The 25,748-nt window shown below is 38.1% G+C and overlaps 1 protein-coding gene across 1 annotated transcript in view; it reads left to right on the forward strand.

Moving 5' to 3' along the window:
* CFAP58 (cilia and flagella associated protein 58) overlaps positions 1–16,383 on the forward strand; it is a 94,039-nt gene extending 77,656 nt beyond the window's left edge. Inside the window, exons 16-18 of the mRNA XM_054581222.1 lie at positions 7,579–7,698; positions 12,155–12,288; positions 16,272–16,383. Coding sequence (XP_054437197.1) covers positions 7,579–7,698; positions 12,155–12,288; positions 16,272–16,383 — 366 coding nt within the window. The remainder of the gene's footprint in view (positions 1–7,578; positions 7,699–12,154; positions 12,289–16,271) is intronic.
* The last annotated feature ends 9,365 nt before the right edge of the window (positions 16,384–25,748 follow it).

Consider the following 25,748-nt stretch of genomic DNA (forward strand, 5'->3'; position numbering starts at 1 on the left):
AAATTATAATACAAATAAACATTTTTATGAGTATTAGATCAGTTTTTCAAGGAAAAAAATCTCATTTAAACTTTTTTCTTTACTACGTCTTATGGAAATTGGTTACATGTTAAATGTATTAACTTTATTAAATTTGCCTTCTGATCATAAGGCTCTTCTCTAATTTATTAATTTAAATGTTATTGTTTCCACTGTTATTATCACCAAGACCCATCTAAACTATTTCCCTTCCTGTGGTCCATCAAATGGATGTCATCTTTACCTTTGAATCGACCCATTCACCACACACTATTTCTGGCACCATTTTAGGGACCTTACATTGCTCTTGCCTTGTTTAAAACTTAGTTATTTGTTTTTCCTCAACAGAATATTAAGCTCCTTGAAGATTTTGGCCTTAGTTTTCTTTGTATGAAATAGCACAATGATGTCCATAGTACTGGTACTAAATAGAAACTCAGCTGACTTGAATTTTCTAGACTTTTTTATTATAGGCTTTAAAAAATCAGCACTATCACTATTTACTATGTGTAGATTCTTCACCTATATTAAGTTGCTAGGTAAGGTGCAAAGGTGAAATAAGTCAACTGTTTTGGTAACGAAGTTCAGGCTAATCTAGATAATTATATACTTTGTATAGGACTTCACAAACATGTATTTGCATTTGGAAATAAAATCCCTTGCAAAATGATCTCTCAAGAAGTTTGTGTTGCTTCTATCAGAATGTACCAGAAGCATTTTTTTATTGTTACAAAAATGGTGAAGGTTAGTGCATGCAAATTTCTCATATGTCTCATAAAACACTTAATCATCTACATCTGAAGCCAAGAACCACTGTGTAACCAAGTAGCTCTCTGCTCATAAGGAACTCAGCTGTGTAATTCTGTTTCATCCCCATATTCAGCATCTCCTCTCCTCTCCAGGGGGCTTTACCACTTCATGACATCATAAAGAAGATAGGTCCAGAGTTCAGTTTTGCTGACATTTTTGTTATAAAGCTAATAAACAATAAGTCCCAAGGTATCAGCCATTATTTCTTCCTTTTCTAAACTTAGATAGAAATGTAATATGCTTTTACAGAGTTCTAATTTATTTTCCTCAGAATGAAAACAGGCATTTCTAGATAAATTAGGCAGTGATTTTTTAGGAGTTGCCTTTATACAGAGAGGGAAGCAATTTTGCTTAAGATTTGAAATCTGGCTTTAGTCTTTTGTAAAGAATTATGGATAGGGGTGGGAGGATGGAAAAAGGACCAAAGCAGAGCAAAGAGGCAAAAATGTATTGCATTTTTTTAAGGTGTGGAAAAGAGTTATGTGTGCAATTATAATTTCTGTGTTTAAGGCAGTTGTTGGAAAAAAGTCAACACACACTTAGTTGAGAACCGTAGTTTGAATTATGACAGCATTTTTATACTTACAGGTATCACAGCACATGCAAACAGAGTTTTCAGAGCCAATTAATTGAATATCCCTGCAAGTTTTATGAATTAAAAAAGTATTTGAAGACTTTCACACTATCAGAAAACCACTACAAACATTAAGCTAAGAGATCAAGGTTGTGCATGAGGTGATTTCCTCAGTTATATACAATATATGAGGGGGATCCAAAAAAGCTCAGAATTTATGTTAAAAATTGTGTATTTATTCTTACAGGTTTAAACTTCAGTCACCTTCAAAGTACTTCCCATGTGATACAATACAGCTATTGAGACTTTTTCCCCATGGCTCAAAATGAGTTTTTGAACTTGTCGATTTTGATGACATTTAGTGCTTCTGCTCTTTTTTGTTTCATCTCTTCCACGTCGGCAAAATGTTCCCCTTTGAGGACTTTTTTTTTTTCATCCAGGGAAACAAAAATAATCACTCTGGGTGAGATTGGGTGAATAGGGAGGGTGGGGCATGGGGGTCATGCCATTTTTGGTCAAAAACTGCTGAACACTCAACATGGGTGTGGGCAGGTGTGCTCATAAATCTCACCCATCATGAAATGGATAAACATATAGAAAGAACCTCAAAAAAATTCACTGAAGTTGAATATAGCCTCTGACAGCACCACCAGCAGGTATGCTGATGCAGATGGGTTCCTAGGACACGTACCTAGCAGGAAGTCTGTACTGCAAGGGGCCTGCCCTCTGGAAGATCATTGTTTTTGGGGGGAGGCTTCCCTCTCATAAACAATGACAAAATGTAGCTCAAAGTTATAAAACTTACAGTACTGGTGAATTATACAAGCTCTGCTAACTGGACAATGTTACCCAATGGTCTACTTCAAGTAAAAGTTCTCAACATAAATATATCTTACTTCTGTTAATGTGTATTACTAAAATACAATGGGCATAGTCTGCCGATGATATAATTGCAAGTGATGGAATTACTGAGCTCCTAGCATGAGTAGAGCATAATAGTAGTTACAAGAGATATATAGAACGATCCAATGTGGTTCTGACCTTAAAGGCTTACCATTCAATTGGAGAGAAAGAATGGATTCATAAAGATTAAATACTGAAGTAACATAGCTGACATCTGTTGACATGCTGGAAAAGAGATTTTTCTGTGTATGTTGTGAAGTAGGCTTTCTCAGAAGCATTAGTTTAAAAGAAAAAGAAACTAACTTCATCTCGAACCCATTAGGTGAGCTAGAGAGAAGACCAGACAGTGTCTCTTTCCTTGGTGTACATAATATCCAAGCATCTGAGAGGCTGGCTTTCACCCTGGTGAGTGGAGATAAGCATGTGTCTTTGGCTAAGGAGGAAAGCTGCCTGTTTCACGCGCGTTAGCTAGGTCGCGGGGCGAGGTGATTATTCCCAGAGCTCACCCAAGCAAGCTGATGGATCCAAGGTGAGCAGAATCAATGGACTGGCATTTGCCGAACACAGATTCAGATTAAAAACAGAATTAATTAGTTCCTCTTAGTTATTGCTTCAAGTAGGCGAGCTAAGGAAGAAGAGGTGTTAAGGTGCACATTGAATGTGAACTACCTTCTGTTTTCAGCTAAAGGTGCAAAGCAAAAGACAGGGAATATAAACAGACAATGAATATAAAACTATAGCTTGGTGGGGGAAGGAGTTCTGTTAGCAATTTAATTTTTTCCTCTGAATTGTACCCAGAATAGCACAGACTTTTATTTGCATAGACTGTTCAAAATGTAGACTTCTAGTTTATTGTCAGATAAAATACAAATACCTGAAGTCCGAGTGATTCTGTGAGTTCCTAATATGGGGTTGGAGGCTGTTGCCATGTAATGACAGCGCTATTTGAAGGTAATACTGTGATTAATTTCTTACCACTCTACTCAGCCAATATTGATAATGAATCCTGTATAACTTGGCGAAGACCCTTGTAACCAAAGAACCCATAACCATGTCTGACAGTCTGTCTAACTGAGAAACCGGGATATCTAGGAAGAGAACATCATTTTAAGGATAGAGATGGTATGGTTAATGCGCGCAAGACATACTCAACCAAAGAGAAAGCTAGTCTCAGCATTAATGGTCTAGCTTATTTTCTAGTACAGCTGTTCATAAAGTAATTTGAAGAGTGAGGCATGCTACAAAATAATATTGATGTGTGTTATGAACAAACTCTGAATAAAGAGATGCCAACCTGAAGATGCAATCTTTTGTTGGTGGGGAAATAATAAACTATTTATGATTTCCTTATGATGTTTCATTGACATATGGTGCTTCTAAACCAGTGACAAATTAATTGACTTGGTTTAAAAAGAAATGGAGGTGGCTTAATGAAGAAGGACAGGATATGTATTACCAGGCAGCTGGTTCTGCCACTGCCGGCTTATGGAGACAATATACATCGGGCAGCAAATGAGTCTCTGTTGCATAAGATAGATTCTCTTTATAATAGAATTGCATGCTTTGTCTCTAAATGGGGTTATTATACACACCATTGCACAATGTTTGAAGAGGTTGGTTGGCCCTTATAGAGGGTTAGGAGAGAAATAAATTAGAAAACAATCGTACTTAAGACCTTCAATCCATCAAACACTCCATATTTATCTAAATTACTAGCACGTTCTCCCAATATACAAATCTGTATGATACGCGCAGCTAGAATGTTAATGCTGACCAGCCTTCACTTTGGTTTTATCAGGTTCTGTGTTGTAAGCATAGAGTAAAATTCATGCACGTTGGAGCCTGGCAGTGCATTTCAACCACTATCCTCCCATTCCTTTTCCCTCTACTCTTCATACACCCTGCTGTCTTAGTCCCAGAAGTTTCATGTGGTGCTCTTTCCACCCAGCGTGAACACACATGCACCACTTGTCCTGGCTTATTCAACTCTCCAAACTATTTGACTTTGCATACTCAGGCAGATTTAATGCTCATTTACTCAGTGTTTTCACTTTTTTCCCCACACTTGTGGGTCCTTACTCTTCAGTTGCTTAGTTATCCTTTAGAATAAATCCATTTCAATTCACTTACCAGCCTCTAAAAAACACAGGAAGTTATAGAAGAGCATAGGATAAGTGGTGCCATTGTTCACTCTATCTGTGAAGGTTGCGCCTCCTGTTAGAGGACATGAGTAAGACTCATCCGGACAGCGTAGGCCAGGGGAGGTGGGAGCTGAGTCCTTTTCCTGGTGAAGCCCCCCAACCTGGCTTTGAACCTGGCTCTATCCTTCTAGTGGTATCGTGCAGCCTTTAAGAATTAGGTAGCTCACTTTGACCTAGATTCATTTAGGGTTATAATATGTTTTCAAGCCCCAGAGGAGGTGTTGCATGGGAAAAATGATTCTCGAGTGTCTCATGATGAAGTTTTTGACTTGTCAAGGGATTTTGACCACAGCATTCATTCCAGCTGACCTTGGTATTCTCACCTATGAGGTGAGGTAACAATATTTGCTTCGTCCATATTTTCTTCTGTGTCTCTTTCCTCCCTCCCTACCAGGAGCAATTTAAAACAATGAGGCCTGTGAAACATTTGAAGGTTCTTGGAGTAAGAAGGTCTTTTTGGTTTAAGACCAAACCGTATTGCTTCCTCCTCATCATTGCAGGGTTCTTTACTTTCAAGTCTGCCCACTTTCTGGTCTAGCGAAAGGTGAGCTGAAAGAAATGGACTAAACAGTTTCATGGGCTTCTCCACATATTTATTACCCTTTCCAAATTGAATCTTGAAGCCTTGCCAGACATGTTATTTTTCCAACAGAGCAGGCATTAAGTGGCTATAGAAAATAAACTCACCTCTGCCATCTTTCTCATTGCTCACTGTGTCCATTTACTGGGAGGATTATATTACAAGGTGTGATGGGGGTGCAGTACAGCAAAGGAAAGTCACCACTTTGTAATTCACTTTTTTATTTTCCTCCTTTGTGTGGGCTTTTGAATTTCCTTGTCATTTCTGGAATTATTTCTTAAATGATGGGTATTGTGTTGATGAGGGTGCTTCTCCAGAAGCATGTTCCATCCAAGTAATTTTTAAGTTGCCTACACTCTTTTGAAAATAGATAAGTGTTATTTATAATAAAGTTACTATAATTTGGCCAGGGAGAAAGTAGTAACAATGGTAACAATGACTAGTTAATGAATTTCCTCTTACCTATTTTTTAAAAAGACTTTTATGTTCTTTGGCACAATAGATTATTCGATGACAATGTTAAAAATACTTAACTCTAGGTAAGAAATCATTTCCATTTGACTGGATGTTTCATTTAATGAGAGGGCTTTTATTTATATTTTGTTCCTTTAACATAATTATCTTAAGAAAATAATATGTACAGAGATAAATGAGTAGAGACTAGACACTAAGTTTCTTTTTTTTTTTTTTAAATCAACGTTTGTTCAAATTAGTGCAGTTTAGAGGAAAGGGAATCTAGAATGGAAATACCTTAGAAATAAATCTTTGTTTATATGTAACATCTTTAGTTCAACTATCTGAAAGCATGTTATAAGCAATTAAACTTTAGGGTACAAATGGGAATTCTATATTGTTTATTGGTTAACTTAAGTTACCGAATTGAGATTTGCTTTGAGTTCCTAGGAAGCCCTTTCTTTTAAGTCTACAAATTTGTGTACCCTAGTGTTCCTGGAATTTATTTTATTTTATTTTTTAACCTATTCCCTCAAACCATTTCCAGATCTCTTTTCTTCTCAAGTCATATTTCTTAAAAGACTCATTTTCTTTACTTTTGACTTTTGATTTGTTCTTCAGCCTCCGTGGCTTTTGCTCCCAAAATGTTACTGTAACCAACTGAATCAGGTCAGTGGTGCTGTCCTAACAGCTCACCTGAAAGGCCATTTCAGTCCCCTCCTGTCTTTTCACCCCATTTAATGTCACTGACCTCTCAAATCATTCCTTCCTTTCTAAATGTCTGCCTTTTATTGGATTTGGGGGCATTCAATTACTCTCCTTTATTTTCTTTCTCTGGATCTTATTTTCCCATCCCTGATATGCTGGCTCTCCCCCAAATCTGGTTGTCCTGGCTCACCCTGTGAACCATTCCTGGCTTATGAATCAACGCCCATGACTTTAGCCAGAATCCACTGTTAGCTCTGACTTGCTCCTCAGTTCTTAACTCTGGGACCACATTTTCAACTCCTATTCCAGATATCTTACAGAGCCCCAAGCTCAACATATTCCAAGCTCGACATATCCCAAACCTACTGATTATCAGGACAGAATACACTAGCAGTTCCCTTCTCCTTCCCCCAACACTGTCACCTCCCCAGCCTCCCTGTCTCCATTACTGTCACCCTCCAGCCCCACAGACCCATGTTGGAGACTTTGGAGTCACCTTGGCTCTTGCTCCTCCCTTCCTTACTTGTCTGATCATTTAATAAACCCCATTGATTCTACCTCAGAAATGTCTTCACATTTGCCTACCTTCCATCTTAACTAGTTGTTTTAGGGACACCTTTTTTCATCCGGCTTATAGTGGTGTCCTGAGCAGTCTCCTCATTCTATCCTCTGCTTTGCTGCTTGAGCTATTCCTCTGAAGACAAGCTCAGGCATGGCTCATCCTTGGCTCCCAATTGCATAAAGGACATCGTCCCAAACGACATCTTATGTGATGCACACTATCTAGTTCCAACCAATGAGCCCAGCCTGTTCTCTCTGCTTCTCCCTCCTCCTGCCCTGTGCATCTGCTGAACTGGACTCACCACTCCCCTACCCTCTTGCTGAACCTTGGCCTACAAAGCCCTTCTTTTCTCTCTCTGCTTGGGGGCAACTCCTACTCATTATTCAAGTGAGCATTTAAGTGCCATTCTTGTGAAATCTCTCCCAACACCGGTCACCAGAATGAGTCACTCTTTGCTTTTATATGACACTTTGTCGAGATCTTTCATCACTGCTCTTGTCTCTCAGTCCTGTGATCATAAGTTTAGGTAGAAATGGATTTTCTCTTCCTTATCTGCCTTATTATTTGTATCCAAATACTGGGCATGTCCTAGCCCTTTGATCAGGGTCGGTCTGACGCATGATTGAATGAATCTATGTGTGAATGTAATCAGCATGGAGCTGTAAAGTAGCTTAGGATGGTCCTGAACCATCCTGACCATACTGCTGAAGGTACTTCCCTTGTTTTGCTGGGGCTGTTAATCTCCACCTGTGATTATGCTCTCCACCAGGAAAAGGAGAAACTGTATGTGGAACTAAAGCTCACCCTGGCCCGGCAGCCTGGGCCGGAGGCTGCAGAGCAGCTACAGATTTACCGCCAGACGCTGCATGAGAAGTCCAAGCAGATTAAAGTAAGTAGCCTCCACTCTTTCCTGGACAAACTCTGGGGAACACACCAGAGCAAGTCTGCTGCCTCGGCTCCAGGAGCCAGTCTCCAAAATACCATATTCCACTGAGGTCAGCCTTTTTAGCACTTTGGTCCCAGAAGGAGCAAGGCAAACCTCAGAGCTATCCCTCTGCTCCTAGACTAATAGACATCCCCGCCCCCCCCCCCCCCCCCCCCCGGCCAATTCTTCGTTTCCCAAAAGAGGGAACTGAGCAAGCGAGGAAAGAGTGGGGGAGACGATGATGGCAATGGAATGAAAATTTGGGAGGGGGCGTAGGGTTTGTATGGATAATCTCAAGATGATTTAGAGGACCCTGAATGTTGGGAAGAACAAAGGAAACATGTTAACACCATTGCCCACTGAAGGAGACCGCTGTGACAAAGCAGGTTCTCTGCTCTTCCATTCTACCTGAAATTAATGTACACAAAGCACCAGCTACTCCCCAGCCCCCAGGGCCTTGCTTCATGACCATCTATCAAATAAATTGCTATGAAAGGGAAATAAAACCATGCAGGAATCCTCTTTGCATAAATTCTCTTCTAAGTGACATAAGAAAGTCAGTTGGGATGATGGAATGTTTTACTATTACATGTGCCTTTTAAAAGTTTTCTTTAAAAAACTGTGTATTCTGAGAAAAAAAATTATATCTAAACTACAAAACAACTATCACTCAGAAGTGTCAGAAAACTGAGCTGTATGGAAGTCTGATAACCAAGGAATTAAAGTAGTCACCTTCATTCAGATGAGCAGGAGGGGCAGAGGCGTGGAGATGTGGAATGGGCTGGCCCCACACCCATGTGTAGTAGATAAAAGTCAGGAGGGAGACCTTGGGAGGGAGGGATCCCAGCCCCATGCCAGCCTACCCAGCCCAGGGTTCCAGTGCCAGGAGGATCAGTCCCCATAACTTCTGGCTCTAAAACCAGTGGGGGTTGGAGTAGTGGAAGAAACTGTGGGATTCTTAGGCTTCTCCTCTTAAGGGGCCCGCAGTGGACTTACACAGACTCATTCCTTCTGGGCACCAGCAACAGGGCAGCAGCTTAAAGGGCACCAGCGACATACGGGGAGGAACTGGTGTCTGGCATCAGGACGAGAGCTAAGGGACAGCTTCCTCCCAGACAAAACTCCAGAGGCCAGATAGCGGCCACTGTTCCTTTCCTCAATCCTCCCCTGCACAGAGCCACAGGGCGGTGGCACCATATCTGAGACTCCATCAACCTGGCTCACAGATTGCCTCACCCTGCTGATTACCCAAGGCCTTGCCCCATCCAACTTACGGGGCCCACCCAAGCAGTTAACAGTGGCTTTTCTACATTAGGGCACACTACTAAGACAGGGAGTCAAAGCAGCTCGGCCTAGTACACAGAAGCCAACGCAGGGGGCTGCCAAAATGAGGAGACAAAGAAGTATAGCTCAAATGAAAGAACAGAGAAACACTCCAGGAAAAGAACTAAACCAAATGGTGATAAGCAACCTATGATATACAGATTTCAAAGCACTGGTTATTAGGATGTTCAAGGAACTCAGTGGGTACTTCAACAGCATAAAAATTATTCAATCAGAAATGAAAGTTACACTGATAGAAGTAAAGAAAAGTTTACAGGGAATCAACAATGGAGGGGATGAAAACTGAGAACCAAATCAATGATTTGGAACATAAGGAAAAAAAAAACATTCAATCAGAACAGAAGGAAGAAAAAAGAATCCAAAAAAATGAGGATAGGGTAAGGAGTCTCGGGGACAACTTCAAACACACCAACATCCAGAAAGAAAAGAGAAAGAGCAAGAAATTGAAAACTTATTTGAAAAAATAATGAAAGAAAACTTCCCTAATTTGGTGAAGGAAATAGACATCCAAGTGCAGGAAGAATAGAGAGTCACAAACAAAATGGACACAAAGAGGCCCACTCCAAGACACATCATAAGTAAAATGCCAAAGGTTAAAGATAAAGAGAAAATCTTAAAAGCAGCAAGAATAAAGCAGTTACCTACAAAGAAGTACCCACAAGACTGTCAGCTGATTTCTCAAAAGAAACTTTGCAGACTAGGAGGTACTGGCACGAAGTACTTAAAGTAATGAAAAGCAAGGACCTACAACCTAAATTACTCTACCTGGCAAAGCTATCATTTAGAGTGGAAGGGCAGGTAAAGTGCTTCCCAGACAAGGTAAAGCTAAAGGAGTTTATCCTCACCAAGGCTTTATTACATGAAATGTTAAAGGGACTTGTTTAATAAAAAGAAGATCAAAACTATGAACATTAAAAGGACAATAAATTCTTAACTATCAACGACTGAATCTAAAAAACAAACTAAACAAACAAGCAGAAGAGAAACAGAATACTAGATATGGAGGTCATTTGGAGGGTTACCAGCTGGGAGGGAGGAGGGTGAGAATGGGGGAGAAGGTGCAGGGATTAAGAAATACAAATTGGTAGTAAAAGAATAAGCAGGGGGATGGTAGGAACAGCATAGTAAATGGAGTAGCCAAAGAACTTACATGCATGACGCACGGACATGAACTTAGGGCGTGCGGGAGCTGCTGGAGGTAGTGGGGGATGCTGGGTGGAGGGGGACAAATTGGGACAACTGTGATAGCATAATCAATAAAATATTTTAAAAAGGGAGAAAAAAGGTACATTCCCATTGTATTTTGAGTTTAACCTCCTGAGTGACTGCTTTGATATTCTTGGCATGTCAGGGAAATCTTATATACACACATGCACAGGATGTAGCACATGCCAGCTGAATTCGGGTGCTTACCTGAGCACCGCAGGTAATAATTGTTGCCTTTCTGCCTGGGGTAAAATAGATGCCATGCTACTAATACAGTACTGATACTTTACAAGCAGGACATTGCAAATTTGCATCCTTTTTGTTAAAAAGGCAGATGAAATGGAAGTCTAATTGGAACATTAATTTTCAACTTATCACTCTAAGTATTCATTTCATATGATCATCCTGAAATGTAATTTGACTTTTCATGAGGCATAATCTTTTGATTATTTTCATCCCTTCAAACTGTTGAGTATTTTGAACAAAATAAAAATTTATTTTCTCAGGGACGGGTGTAGAATAGAAAAGCACACGCCTGTCTTTACACTGTTGTCAGATAGCCACACTTAGCACTGGATTGCATTCAGTGGCTTATAGGACCTTTCATCACTTTAGCCCATACTATCAGGAAATCCAGATTTCTGGCTCTGAAGGAAATGTAACCATGGGTGGAAGATATGATGTGGACTGTACTGAGCTTGTTGGTCAGTTTGTCCTCATTATCTGGACTTTCTTTTAAAATGGAAATTCCACATTCACTGTTTGGAAACAAGGTCTTGGTTCCTTAGAATTTATCTATTAAGACAGGTTTTATTCCAACCTGAAAATCATATTCGTTAGCTCATGATAACATAGAATCATTTTCACAGCAATTTGAGGAAAGGGTTCAGGAGTAAATCAGCACTCAAAAGACAAAAATCCCCCTTTCATACAATTTTTTTAAAATAGTGAGAGGAAAAACAAATTTGAGTCGATTGTATGCCCCTGAGAACAATAGCCTCTCTTTTCTCCCCTTGGTTTTTGTGGGGAGCACCCCTAGCTCTAGCACGTTTTCCACATTACACTCAGGTGAGCAAATTTCCACTCCTATTGCCCAGCCTGAGCTCAGCAGCATATATTGAACACCACAATGGAAGAGGCAGATAATCAGCTTCCCATTACAGCCTCTCACACGCATTAGACTCTCCCATGAACATGTCATAGCTCCCTGAGTCTTAAAGGAAAGTGTCCCAGTGCTGGGATAAAGTGAGAACCTGTGAATAGTCTCAAAGAATATAATAAAGAGGTGATGGGTAGTGAACAGAAAACACATAAATTGAATTCTTACTTAGTGTGGTGCTGGCAGGATGATTCCAGAATATATATAGTTATCATCTATATATTTACCATAATCCTCAGATGATTCACACTCCCTAGTGATGTTTTTCCTGAAAGCTTTTTAAAGGTTTAAAAGGCAATTTTATACTGTATGTCAGGGAGTTTTCCAGCCTCTCCTCACAGTATTCCTTGAAACACATTATACCTCTTATGCATGAGCCTGTTGAATGTTGCCTGACAGTTCCTATGTTTAAGCAGGTGAATGAGGTTTCATTTGCGTTTGCCCCTGGTTATGAGTCTTCAGCCCTTAGCCTTGCACTGGCAGAAGCATGCAGATCAACTGTTAAACTAGACTTGGTTTTGTAATAGTGTAACGGTATAAAGAACAATAGTCTCTCTTTTCTCTCCTTGGTTTTTGTGGGGAGCACGCCTAGCTCTGGTATGTTTTGAACCTCTATCCCCACTGAGGTAAATGGCAGCAGGCTAGAAAGGTTTTCCAGGGAAAAAAACATGTGGTTTAACAGCATTTCTTCTGTTTTACTCGCCATGCTAGGTTTTGTCTTCAGAACTGAATATGTATGAATCACAGAGCGAAGAATATAAGTATGAGCTGGGGAAACTTAGCAATGAACTAATGAATTTAAAGAAGAAATACCTCGCTCAGAAACGTAAAGAACAAATTCAGAAGTAAGAATTAGATAAGTGTTCTAATTTTATTGTGCCTATTAATCTGCTGATGAGAAAATATTTGGTGTACCATCACAGAGTTGCAGATGTCATTGGGGTGAGCTAAGTCACAGGGTGAGCACTGACATTCTACAGGTCACTCCCGCGGTATGTATCAGAGCAAGATCGGTATCTCAGCCAACACCGGGGCCTCTTCTTAGAACCCTAACAGGCACCCATTAGCATCTGGTCATTGGTGTACCCAGCATGGAGCAGAGGAAACATAGTGCAATTTTTTTTTCCCCACACTGTTCTCACAGTTGGGAGATAATCATGTGATAACCGTGTTTGTAAATGGGGTTCACAATCAGCCTTTACTGGTTGAAGCATGTTCACATTTAAGACCTTAGGCAATTTTGCCAAGGGTCTGGGCCTGGGCTTGGTAAGGCTGGTCTCTCTATAATACAGGTATACCACTTCAATTATGGGCAGTTTATGAATAATTTTCACCTATGATTTGGGGAAACTGTTTCTGAACCATCTCTGTGTCTAGCAAGACTTCAGTATCTGCTTTGGGGTATCAACGTGAGCTCTCGTTCCTCTCAGAGATGAGAATGCAGTGTTGGGTCTGCATTTTGCATTTCAGAGTGCCTACATGTCAATGAGTAAATGTTGTCTTCATTTTGTTATTATTTACTGTATCCGAGGGTGAGAGAGTAAAGCCAAATGAGTAGGTTTGAACCTTGGTTTGGCTACATGGTGGTATGGTGTTGCCCAAATTATCTGGTTTACTTTATTGTGGCTCACATTATGGGTTGCAAGTCAAGTCTGGTATTTCTTTCACTTGGGCATTTCAGGGACATGGTGAAAGAGGGTTTGAGGGCATCTGCCTATGATTCATTAGTGGGAAACAACTGTTTAAAGAAACTGCATGCAAATTCATTTGCCAGTAGAAATTAACCCTTCTTATAAAATCAGAATGTTCCCCTATTCTACATTTCAGTGTCAGTTCCTGGGTAAAATAAAATATGCTAAGAATTATAGCTAATTTAGGTGGGTCTGTCTTAACATGTGGATCTAACAACTACCTGATTCATAATCACTGGTGAGACTTTAAACAGCAGGCCCCCAGGCCCCATTTCCCCGATACTTGGATTCAGCAGTCTCTGGAGGGGGCTCAGAAATCTGCAGTTTAATCACCCCACAGGCCATTTCCGTGCACACTAAGGTTTGAGAATCACAGATACTGACGATGTGAATTGAATGAATGTTTTAGTGGAAACACTGTAGTTTTCTTTTAGGACACAAAAATCATGCTTATAAAGTGTGAACACAGCTAGTTTTCACATGAGGCAGGGGTCTAGCTCAGTGGCCTTCAAACGTTAAAAAGTGGCCTTTTTAACGGCACGCCCTAACCAGTATAACATTTTTGAACTTGCAGCCCCCTCCAATATATATGGATGTAGTTTTTAAAATAAAATTTTTGTTTTAGAATTTTTTTTTACCTTCAATATATTTTAATTTATAAACTCCATACCAATAATATTGTCACTTTGGGACTAATTATTAGTAAAAGGAGATTTTTAATTTTTAAAGGTACAATATAAATAGAATACCTATTACCTTCTTTTCACTCCCCAGTGGGTCATCTCGTCTGGTCCCCAACCCTGGGGCCACAGTCGGTACCTGGTCCGCAGCCTGTTTGGATCCAGGCAGCAAGCAAAGCTCGCCTGAGCTTCACCTCCTGTGTCCGCCCCTCCCCCATCCACAGCTGGACCTGAGCCCCTGTTAGAAAGTGAAGCTCGCCCGAGCTCCGCCTCCTGTTTACCCCCCCCCCCCCATTCTTTCCCTCCCCGCCTCCTTTCCACCCCAGCGGAAAAACCGGTCCCTGGTGCCAGAAAGGTTGAGGACTGCTGTTCTGGATTACAGACAATACATTTTGGAGATCAGGGGTGTCATTTACACAGTCGCAAACAGCTAACTTGGCTAAACAGTTAATTATCTTTCTAGAGCTGATTAACTTCCCCGGGGTTTGGCCTAGTCTCCTTTGCCCTTATCGATCCCCAGACTTTTTGGACACAGAGCAAACTGAGGCAGTAAGAAGAGGGCGCCCCTCTGTGAACCCTGCCCTCCCCGTCTGCCCATCCACTAGAACGGCACGGCCCCAGCCATATGCCACCTGTAGCTATTTGAATTTAAAGGAATTACAATAAAATCAAATTAAAAATTCAGTTCCTTAGTTATATTACAATTCCACTGCTTAATAGCCACATGTGGCTGGTGGACACCGCCTAAATACAGAGCTTCTCCATCACCACAGAAAGATCTACCAGATGGCGCTGCTCTAGAATCTTTGCTTTGCCTGTCCTCTTCTTGCTCTTAAATACTCATCACCTGTAGCCGCTCTGATCTGGTTATGGTGACATTGGCGGTTCCATTTAGTTGGAGATCCATAAACAGGAGGCAGACAGAGAAATGAGTTCATAGGAGAAGTGCAAAACTACTAAAGGGGCTGAAGGAAAATAAGCGAAGACAGAAACCAAAGTGCTGAGATGGTTTAGACTGGAAGGAGAAAGGCTGAAGGGAGTTATTATAATGGTTTATAAGTACCTGAAAAAGGTGATACAAAAGAGACATTATTCCCTTTAGTCAGTTTAGGCCAAGCAGGAAGCCTTAAGTGTAAGTTCCTTCAGGGAGGAAGAATTGGGTTATTTAAGGCAAGAAAGGGCAGGAGGAGTGGGGAGTACAGCCTGCGTGTAACAACAGTCAGGAGGAAGACAAGCTGCCAAAGTACTTGCAGGAATCCTCTTTGCTGGATGCACTCAAGGCTAAAGCTTTTGTTCTACTTACGGAGGATTTTTATAAATAATAATGAAATCAATTCTGCTAAGAGATAGCTAGATTGATAAACCGATCCTCTACAGGTTCTTTCCAAATGGAATAATTTAGAATAATCTCTGTGGATGTTCTCCTCACATAGGCACTTTATAAAATAACAATCATTTTTTACCTTTTTGCTTTCTTTGTTGTTTTTTTTTTTTCAAACTTTTTTTTTTTTTATCACGCCCCTGACCTATACCCCACCCATCTCCCGACTCCTCTACCCTGGATCCCCCAGGAGGGCCTAGAATCTGAAGAACCAGTCAGATATTTTTGCAAAAAAGCAGATTCATTCCCCTAATGTAAATCATCTCTAGCTGTCAAATCTAATTGGTATTGGTCTTAGTGGTTTCTCAATTTTTATTTGAAAAAAGGGATTCCAAAGTTGATTTCCATAAGGCCTCTGATTGCCCAATAGATAATTTGTGTAAATTTAAGGTACCTCTACAGGAAACCTGAATGTGCATATATGTGTGATGTGTTTAAATATGTATTTATAGGAGCTCTAAAGATATTAATACATTGTAGATTTTAGGTTAGAACTCCTTGTTTTGCCAAATGTACTATCTTATTTATCTTTCTCAGCTTTTCTTGTATCATAAACTCTTTTTAATAATAACTGTTGCTTGTGTGAATTTATAGAGAAATTTGCTTTTATAAATGTCCAAGTTTGATGAAGATGCTTCTGCGTGCATGTTTGTCTGTGTGGTAAATGTTTATGTTTGTATTGGTACTTTGGAATATAAAAGTTGATAAGTGATGAATTAGTAATTATAATTGAGCCAAGAGAAAGAATCTTCTGACTGATCTTTGAAACTAAACCAGTGTTTTATAAAACAGGAAAGTGATTACAAGTCAGAAGCCTTAAGTCCATAGTGCTTGAGTTATAATGAGGTCTTCTATCCATAGTTAGATCAACATTAGGAGGGCACATTTAATTGTGCCTTTCTCTAATTCTATGTTATCAGCAAATGCCTAATTAGATTTTAAACAACCATGTCTAAAAATGGAAGCTTTAATAAAGCAGTTTTCAGTGGCTAACTCACCCTATGAACTTAGAGAACACCAAACTTAAAAGAGGAAAAAGATATTCAGGAGGTTAACTTTCACCTCCTCTCTTACAGAAACAAAGACAAAATACCTGAGGATAACATCTTCTCACTGGCCAAACCAACTGGCCCTCGTTTTACTGGGGGTGGATTTCCCCTCCACAAGTCATCCCAAATGAAGTCTTAACTTGAAGCTGCTGGCTGGGTCCAGTTGAACAGCTCATGAAATTTGCTCTGGAACATTTTGGAGAAATCTCTTTCAAAGCCCTTAGATATTTACAGAAATCAGTGCTCCGATTACAGGATGGAAAGAAATGCAGAACTCTCATAGTCATGCACATGTAAGAGTGATGACATGCTACTTGGTTCACATGGATATTAAGAGATTGTAATTATATCTGTTCAATTAAGCTGGCCCATTGCACGAAGCAGGTCTTTTGTTACCTGACCACATTGATTGATTTGAAATGCATCACATCTAAATACTCTATGGACAAAAGTGTGGATCTTAATTTTTGTATTATAGACATTGGTGCACTTGAAGACCTTTTACACCTAAAATTAGTTTTGAAATGCAGTGCATTCTTATAAATAAGAATATTTTAATTATTTTTACTAACAAATAATCTTAATTTAATAATTAAAATTATGAAATCTATTTTAATTATCATTCTGAAAATAATTGTCTTCAGAATGATTTCAGAATAAAATTGTTTTCAGAATGATTTCTATGTGGAACTTCTTTTCAGGATGGGGGTATGCAAATCTATTCCAAAGAGAAATACTCATAAATACTTTATCATAAAATATAAAAAATAAATTTTATAGATATTTTGATCTTTGCTTTGGTAAAGTAATTGAGGTTTAGAACTACTGTGAGACATGTTTAACGTAAAGATGTGATTCAGAGGAACCAAGGCTGTAAAATGAGGAACTTGGGCTGGTAGTCCATGAACGGCTCCACTTTCTAGACCTCTCTCTTTGGAGAATGGAGTTACATAGGACAGAGATCTGGCTTCCCGAGCTGCGGTCAGCATTTTGAGCCATGGAAGCCATTGTATTTTCTTTTTGTTGAAGCCACAATTATGTGGACACCGTTCAACATTCTTTTGTTAAGAGTGCTTGTTCAGTAATATTATGTGAGGACACCCTGACCATCTCTGTCATAATAACTTGACTTCTGTAATATTTTAAAGTTACTGAGGACTAAGTAGCTCAGGGGTGAGCAGGGACAGTACAAGTGGATCGTTCCATTTGTTTTACAGGACCAAAGTTTCCACTGAGAGGAGCAGAGGAGTAATGACCCAAGATGCCTGTTCAGATTATACAGAGTTGGGGTTTTAGAGGGATCTTCTGCTTGTTCAGCTCTCCTTCTCAGTTCACCACCAGAAGCAGGCCCATGATAGTGATTTACGATGAAGTGATCTCAGAAACCCCAATAGGAACGGGGAAGTGGGACAGAAAGGAGAACCTGGCTAGGGTGCAATATCAAGTCAAGTCCCGTGCTAGGAGACTTTGGCTGGCTCTTGCAGGGGACATTGGAGACAATGTAATCCCATCTCAGAGTTGTCCCCTTCGGGGGTGAGGGAGCAGGGATATTTACATCCCTCATGCTGTTAGACATTGGCAAAGGACTGCTCAGAAGGGACCCTTTGGGTTCTCCCTGTTTACGGGCAAAGCAAGGGTCTCCGCAGCCTGGGGGTAGCACCCAGATGGACAAAGGGACTGCAGGTGCTGACTGTTGAAAATGTAAGTGGTTAAGAATTTGGGGAAATCGGTCCGCTTCTTCTTCCAAATGGTCCCAGAGGGAGAACTACAGATGGAAATCGCCCTCCCTGTAGCTGACCATCCATTGGTGAGGTGTGGCCATCGGCTGTCTGGAATGGTTATGTTTCCTAGAGAATTTGCCGGAAGGACTTTAAAACTAAAGAATCACAGTGGGGCCATTTCCATGTTTGAAAATCTCTGGTGGTACCTTCCCTCAGAGCCCACCCTATTCTGTTTAGACAAAAGACTTTTGCAGGTATAGTAAGGCAGCGATGATACATGTGCAACACTGGGAATTTCCCCATCTGTTCAGGGACATTTTGAAGTATAGCCATTCTTTCTGAGTCCATGGGTGACTTTATGAGAAGCTCACTTCTCTAGGGAAATGGGTTCTTTGATTCTTGATCTATTCCAGTATGGAAAAGACTCTGGAGACAGATGTTGGGTTCAAATCCTGACTTTTCATAATGATGAATTCTTTTGAGAATTAAATGAGTTAATATATGTAAGCTTAGAACTATGTCAGGCACACAGTAGTTGTTCAATACATATCCACCATTGTTACTGTTACATAGGAGATACTGAATGTTTTGAAATTAGAGAAGAAACGTTATTACATCATGCTGTATCATATCAACTACAGAGGTGGCACTAACGCTTAGAAAGTAAATGACGATGACACTAACATGTCTGGATGAAGCAGGATTTGGTCACATAACTATAGTTGAATATCTGGTAAAAATGCCACATGAGTCATGAAAACTTCTGTATATATTTATTGTAATTGTGATCTGGGGACAGATCCTTCACCTTCAGAAGTCAGAGCTTTGAGAGGGAAGGACACTAGTGGCCTTGAGCTGCCATCGTCTTGTTTCTCTCCATGTCATGGAGCAGGGTGGTCAGCGTCTGCTGATGGCAAGGGTACTGTGAGCCGAGATGGCATGGGACCTGGGAGCTGACATGAGAGCTCTGAGGGCTCAATATGCTTAGGTTCAAATGCAGAGTAAATTAAGGTTAGAAAAGGTGGAAGATGCTGCTGCCGCCTGTCATTTATTGCACATCCGGAGAGCCCAGGGTATTATAAGCAGTAACTATGAAGGTGCAGGTGTTACCACCGTGGCCTCAGTACACAAACGAGCTGCTAAAAACAGTGAGATTTGAGAATCATTCAGGATAACTGTGATCTCACAGTGGGGTGAGGTGTCTTTAAAATTACAAATTTGAGCTGCACTGTAGAGCAACATTAGGACTTTGGACAGAAGCATCATTTTACCCTGGGGTTTTCAAAGTTTCGAAAAGGAGTCATGTTGCTAAACCAGCCATTGACTCCTGACTGGGCCGCTGGGGAGCTGGTATGGTTTCTCTGTTGATAGAGAGAGACATGATCAAGGGGACTGTCTGGTCATTATTTGCTGATCACAGCTTCTCAGCGACTGCTCTTGCAGCCAGGTTTATTGCGCTTACCTCTGAAGAAACTGCTCAGAGCAAAGGTTTGTTGCTGTGATAAGCCATAGAGAACGGAGGTAGTCACGCTAGGAGGAGATGGCAGCAACTTTTCTTGTCATGGGCTGTAATTTTGCTATAAAAATTTATCCAGGGTTGATAATTATTGTTTGATTTTTCTGGTTTGCTCAGCCAGATTTTGAAGTTTGACCTAGCTCATGATACCCTTTGGAAAATACTGTATAATGAATTTTGAGCAGTATGGCTTTTAAGCAATATGGCATTTCAGAGCCTGGACAATTTGAGGAAAGATATTGTTTCTCTCTTAAACATAATCAATTATATGGGGATCTAGTTGGAATAGATGTAGAGGGAAGGTCCCGAAATAGCTCATTTGGGAGAGCGTTAGACTGAAGAAGCAGAGGGAGGGCATTTTAAAATATTAAAATTATAAAATAGTTTGAAAATACATGTCACTATTTTCTTTATGGTAGATGGGAAATATTTTTATGGCATCATCCGTTTTTAACTTCTAATTCAATGCTGTTTTAGTATACCATTTCTCATATCTATTATTTAAAAGTTCCATTAGGGTTTTGAGACCCATTAAAATTTTATAATAGTATGAGATGTGATGTCAACAGAGCACCATTTTTCTTTTTTATAATTAAAAATAGATTTTTTTCCCCTTTATTTTAAAGTACCTGATTGAAATTATGGGTAGACAATTAGGAAGTAAAGATAAGCAAAAAGAAGAAAGAAGACATTAATAATCCTACCACCTACTGATAACTGTTGTTTTCCTGGGCTAACACTTGTCTCATTCACATAGGTTGGCTATACCAATTGTTCATGTCCACCATTTGTTCTAACTGATTGGAACTTATAATTCCCAATTGTGAAGTGTTTTGAATATCACCTATGAAATACTACTGTTCTATGCTTTTGAGTGTATCTTTATGGACATTTAAAATAAGTGTATACATATAGATATATTTTATTTTTAAAAATCAAAGATGCAATTGGGATATATTGTACATGTAATGAAAGTATTTTGAGTGTACATTTTGGTAAGTTTTGACAAATGCGTGTGCCCAAGGAACCACAATCGTCCACCCCCACCCCGCCCGGATGCGCCGGTGCCCCTTGGCGGTCCATACTCCCAGTCCGCATCCAGCCTCAGCTACGAGGAATCAGTTTTCCATCATTACATGTTAATTTTGTCTTCCTTAGAAGTGCAGATAAATGGAATCATACACTATGTATTCTTTTGTGCCTGACTTTTTTTTCATGTAATATAATGTTTTTTGAAATATACCCATGTTGTTGCGTGTATCGGTAATTTATTCATTTTTATTGTTGAGTATGTATCTGTTATATTGACATAGTACAGTTTGCTTATTCACTTACCAGTTGATAGGCATTCAGGTCCAGTGTTCAGCTATTAAGAACAAAATTGCTATGAATGTTTACGTACAAGTCTTTATGTGAACAGGTATTATCATTTCTCTGGGTAAATATTGAGCTATGGAATTGCTGGATCAAAAGGGTAAGAGTACATTTAACTTGATAAGAAACTGCCAAACTGTTTTCCTGATTGGACCATTTTACATTCCAAGAGAAATGTGTGTGAGCTCCACTCCTCCAATCTTTGTTAATATTAGGTATTGTTAGTATTTTTAAGCCATTTTATTGGGTACACAGTGCTATCTCATTGTGATTTAAATTTGTATTTCCTGATAACTGACAATGTTAAGCTTTTTTTTTCATGTACTTGGGATATTTATATGTCTTATTTTGTCAAATGTCTTTAAACCTTTTGTCCATTTTTTCTTTATATTAGGCTGTGAAAATTCTTTGTATATTCTGGATATAAAACCTTTGTCAGACATATGTATTACAAATAATTTCACTCTGCAGCTTATTTTTTCCATTTTCTTAGTGTATTTTGAAAAGCAGGCATTTTAAATTTTAATAAGGTCCTTATTTTTCTTGTATTATTTACAGTGCTCTTATCCTATGTAATTTTTGTCTATTCCAAGACAGTAGGATTTTTTTAATATTCTTCTCTAGAAGTTTTAATATAGTTTTAGTGTTTATGTTTATATTTATGATCCATTTAGAGTTAATTTTATGTGTAGTATGAGGTTAGTGTACGGGTTCATTTTTGTTCCATATGGCTATTCAGTAGTTCAGCATCATTTGCTGAAAAGGCTGTTTTCCTATTGAATTACCTTGGCACATTTGTAGAAAATCAATTGACTATATTCGAGTCATTCTATTTATGAAGTTTCTATTCCATTCTATAGTTTTATATTTATCTATCCTGATAACTTAGCTAGTAAGTCTTGATATTGGATGTGTAAAATGCTAAACTTTTTCTCCTCTTTAGAATTACTTTTGTTATTATTAAGTCTTTTGAATATCTATATACAGCTTAAAGTCAGCTAGTCAATATCTACAGAAAAGCCTTTTGGGAGTTTGGTTAGAATTGCATTGAATCTATAGATCAATTTGGGGAGCATTGCCACTTTAAATAATAGTGAGCCTTTTTTTCCATGAACATGGTATATATGCCCCCCCCCTTACTTAGATCCTTTAGAATTTCTCCCAACCACCTTTTTGTGGTTTTAAATGTACAGATATTGCACATATTTTGTAAAATTTATGCCTTAGTATTTTGTATATTATGATGTTATTGTACATATTATTTTAAATATTATTTTTCATTTATTAGTACATGGAAATACAATCGATTTTTATATATTAGTTTTGTATCTCATGACATTGCTAAATTCATTTGTTTTACAGATTTTTGGAATTACTTAGGATTTTCTACAAACATAATCACATTTTCTACAAATAAAGACAGTTTTTCTTTGTTTCTAATTAGTATGCTGTCTATCATTTGTTTCTTTCTTTGTTCATAATCACCAAAATTTCACTGGCCAGGACTTGTAGATGGAAGTGGTGAGAGCAGCATTTCTGCCTTTGTCCTGGTCCTGCCGTGGGGGCAGTTTGAGCCCTTCATCACGCAGTATGGGGGTAGGCAGAGGATTTTCACAGATGCCTTTAATTAGGTTGAGGAAGCCGGCTTCTGTTTATTATATGCTAGAGTTTTTAATCATGCATAGGTATGGAATTTTGTCAATGCCTTTTCTGCATGTATTGGTATAATCATATGTTTATTTTCTTTTACTTTACTGACAGGGTGAATTACTTTGATTTTTAAATATTGTAAATCAACTTTATAGTCTTTGGGTAAGCCCTACTTGGTCACAACATGTTATCATTTTTATATATTGTTGAGTTAGATTTGCCAATATTTTTAAAGACTTTTACAACTATGATCAGGAGGATTATTGGCCTGTACTTTTCTTACAATGTTTTTGTCTGGTTTTGGTATCAAGTTTTTGCTGGCCTCAAAACTGAATTGGGAAAGGCTCCTCCACCATTTCCTGAAATACTCTGTGTAGAATTTTAATTATTTCTTCCTTAATTATTTGATATAATTTAACAGTAAAGTCCTCTAAAATTGCAGATGTTCTTACAGGAAAGTTTAAATAGATATGGGGCTATTCAGATTTTCTCTTTCATCTTGTGTTGCCTTTGAGAATTTGGGTCTGTCAAGGAATTTGTGTATTTCATATGTATGAATTTATTGACATAAAGTTGTTTAAAATATCTTTTTTACTACCCTTAACCTTGCTAGGATATGAACTGATGTTCTCTACTTCATTTGGATATTAGTAATTTGAATCATCTCTCCTTTTTTCTCTGAAAGTCTAGCTAAAAATTTATCAATAAAATTTTATTAATATTTCCAAAGAACCTGCTTTTTGTTCCATTAATTTTTCTCCATTGTCAGGTTTATTTTTCTTTTTCATTGATTTCTGCCCTAATAGTATTCCTTACTTAGGATTAAATTTTCTTTTATTTTTTCTTCTACTTATAGCTTCTTAAGGTAATCAGCCTACTTTAGTCTTTTTCTTTTATTTTTAATATAGCCCTTAAAGCTATATATTTCCCTTTAAGCTATGCTTTAAATGCATCTCACACATTTTAATATGTGATATTTTTGTTACCATTCAATTTAACTGCTTTCTACTTTTCCTTTATGACTGTTTCTTTGACTCATGGGTTGCTTATAATGTTTTAAATTTTCAGACATTTAGGTGCTTTTCCAGATATCTTTTTGTTGCTGATTTTTAATTTAATTCTGTTTTTATCAGAGACCATGTCCTGTATATGTTGAATTATTCCAAATTTCCTGAGACTTGTTTTATAGGCCACAATATGGACTATCTTGGTGGTGCTTGGTACTCGTAAAGAAGGTATATTTTACTTTTGTTGGGTGGAATGTTTTATAAATGTCAACTAAGTCAAGTGAGTTGCTAGCGTTAGTCAAGTCTTCTAAATTTTTACTGATTTTGTGCCTATTCTATGAATTACTGAGCATGGAGTGTTAAATCTCAAAAGCCATTGCATCTTTGTCTATTTATCCTTTTACTGCTGCCGGTTTTTGCTGTATGTATTTCGAAGCTTTGAAATCAGTGCATAGACATTAAGGATTATGTCTTCTTGATAAATTGACCCTTTTATTATTATAAATATCTCTCTTGGTAATATCGCTTGTCTTAAAGACTATTTTTGTCTTATATTAACATAGTTATTCCAGCTTAGTGCTATTAGTGTTTATATCTTTTTACTTCCTTTTACTTTTTTAAAAGACTTTATTAATTTTTAGAGAGAGAGGAAAGGAGGGAGAAAGAGAGAATCATCTGTCGGTTTTCTCTCGCACACTGTCCACTGGGGACCTGGCCTGCCACCCAGGCACATACCCTGACCAAGAATTGAACCAGTGACCTTTGGCTTTGTGGTATGATGCCCATCCCATTGAATCACACCAGTCAGGGCACATCCTTTTACTTTTAAGCTATTGATATTTTTGTATTAAAATTCACCCATTGTAGATATAGTTGGATATTGCTTTTTTTTAAAAATCAATCTTGCCCTTTTAATTGGAAAGATTAGGTCAATTATGTTAAATGTAATTGTCAACATTATTTAGTTTAGGTCTACCATCTTGTTGTTCATTTTCTATTTGACCCATTCATTCATTGTTCTTCTTTTCCAGTTGCTTTTATACTGAGTTTTTTAAAATTCTATTGAGCTATAATTGACAAATAAAATTTTAAGATATTTATAGATATACAATGTGATGACTTGATATATGGATACATTGTGAAGATGGGTGAATCGAACTTAAGTTCTACTCCCAGCACTTTTAATTATGCAATACAGTGTTATCAACTATAGTCACCATATTACACATAAAATTCTTAGACCTTATGTACTGTATAACTGAAAGTTCATCCTCTTTTACCAACCTCTCCTTTGTTATATTGTTTTCCGATTCGTATTATTTCTGATTATAAGTGTTCTTATCGTTGTTCCCCCAAATGTCTTTTGCTTTATAAAATTTGTCCTTTTAAAATGATGCTTCAGATTTGATTATAATGTGCCATTGTATGGTTTTATTTATGTTTATTCTGCTTGGGGTGTCATTGAGAGTATAGGCTTATAATTTTTATAAAATATGGAAAAATTTAGCCACGATTTTTTCAAAATTTTTTCTGTAAATACCCTCTTTTTTGGGATTTGTTTTACTTTTATGTTAGGCCGTTTAATAATATCTTATAGACATTAATTCCTGTTTATTTTCAGTCTTTTTTAGTTTTGTTTTGTGATTCACTTTGGATAGTTTCTGTTGCTATGTCTTACTGTTTTTCTACTCTTTCCTTGGGCATTGTTTTCTCTGTGATTAAACTTTATTCAATATACTTTTTAAAATTTCAGGTATTGTATTTTTCAGCTTTAGAAGCATCATTTGCTTACTTTTTACATCTTCCATCTCTCTCTCCTCTACATTCATGCTTTCCTTTATACCCATTAACATATTTACCATAGCTGTTTTGAAATCCTATCTATTAATTACATCATTTCTGTAATTTATGGCTATTTCTATTGCCTGAATTTTTCTCCTGGTTTGGGTCACCTTTTTTACATCTTTGTGTGTCTCATAATTTTCTATTGGATTTTAGATACTGTGAATATTACACTATTGAGTGTCTAGATTTTATTGTCTTCCTTTAAAGAGTAAATTAGCTTGTTTTGGTAGATATTTAAATTGCTTGTGGATTAATGTATAGGCTTATTAACTTTTTGACTTATTTTTAGACTTACAGAAAAGTTGGAAGAATAGTACAAGGAATTTATTGATAGACTTCATCCAGATTATCCAACTGTTAATCATTTTACCACATTTGCTTTATTCGCTCA

This window comes from Pteronotus mesoamericanus, unplaced genomic scaffold, assembly GCF_021234165.1.
Source record: "Pteronotus mesoamericanus isolate MK-2021 breed Mesoamerican mustached bat unplaced genomic scaffold, CSHL_Meso_final contig_657, whole genome shotgun sequence".
Classification (NCBI taxonomy): domain Eukaryota; kingdom Metazoa; phylum Chordata; class Mammalia; order Chiroptera; family Mormoopidae; genus Pteronotus; species Pteronotus mesoamericanus.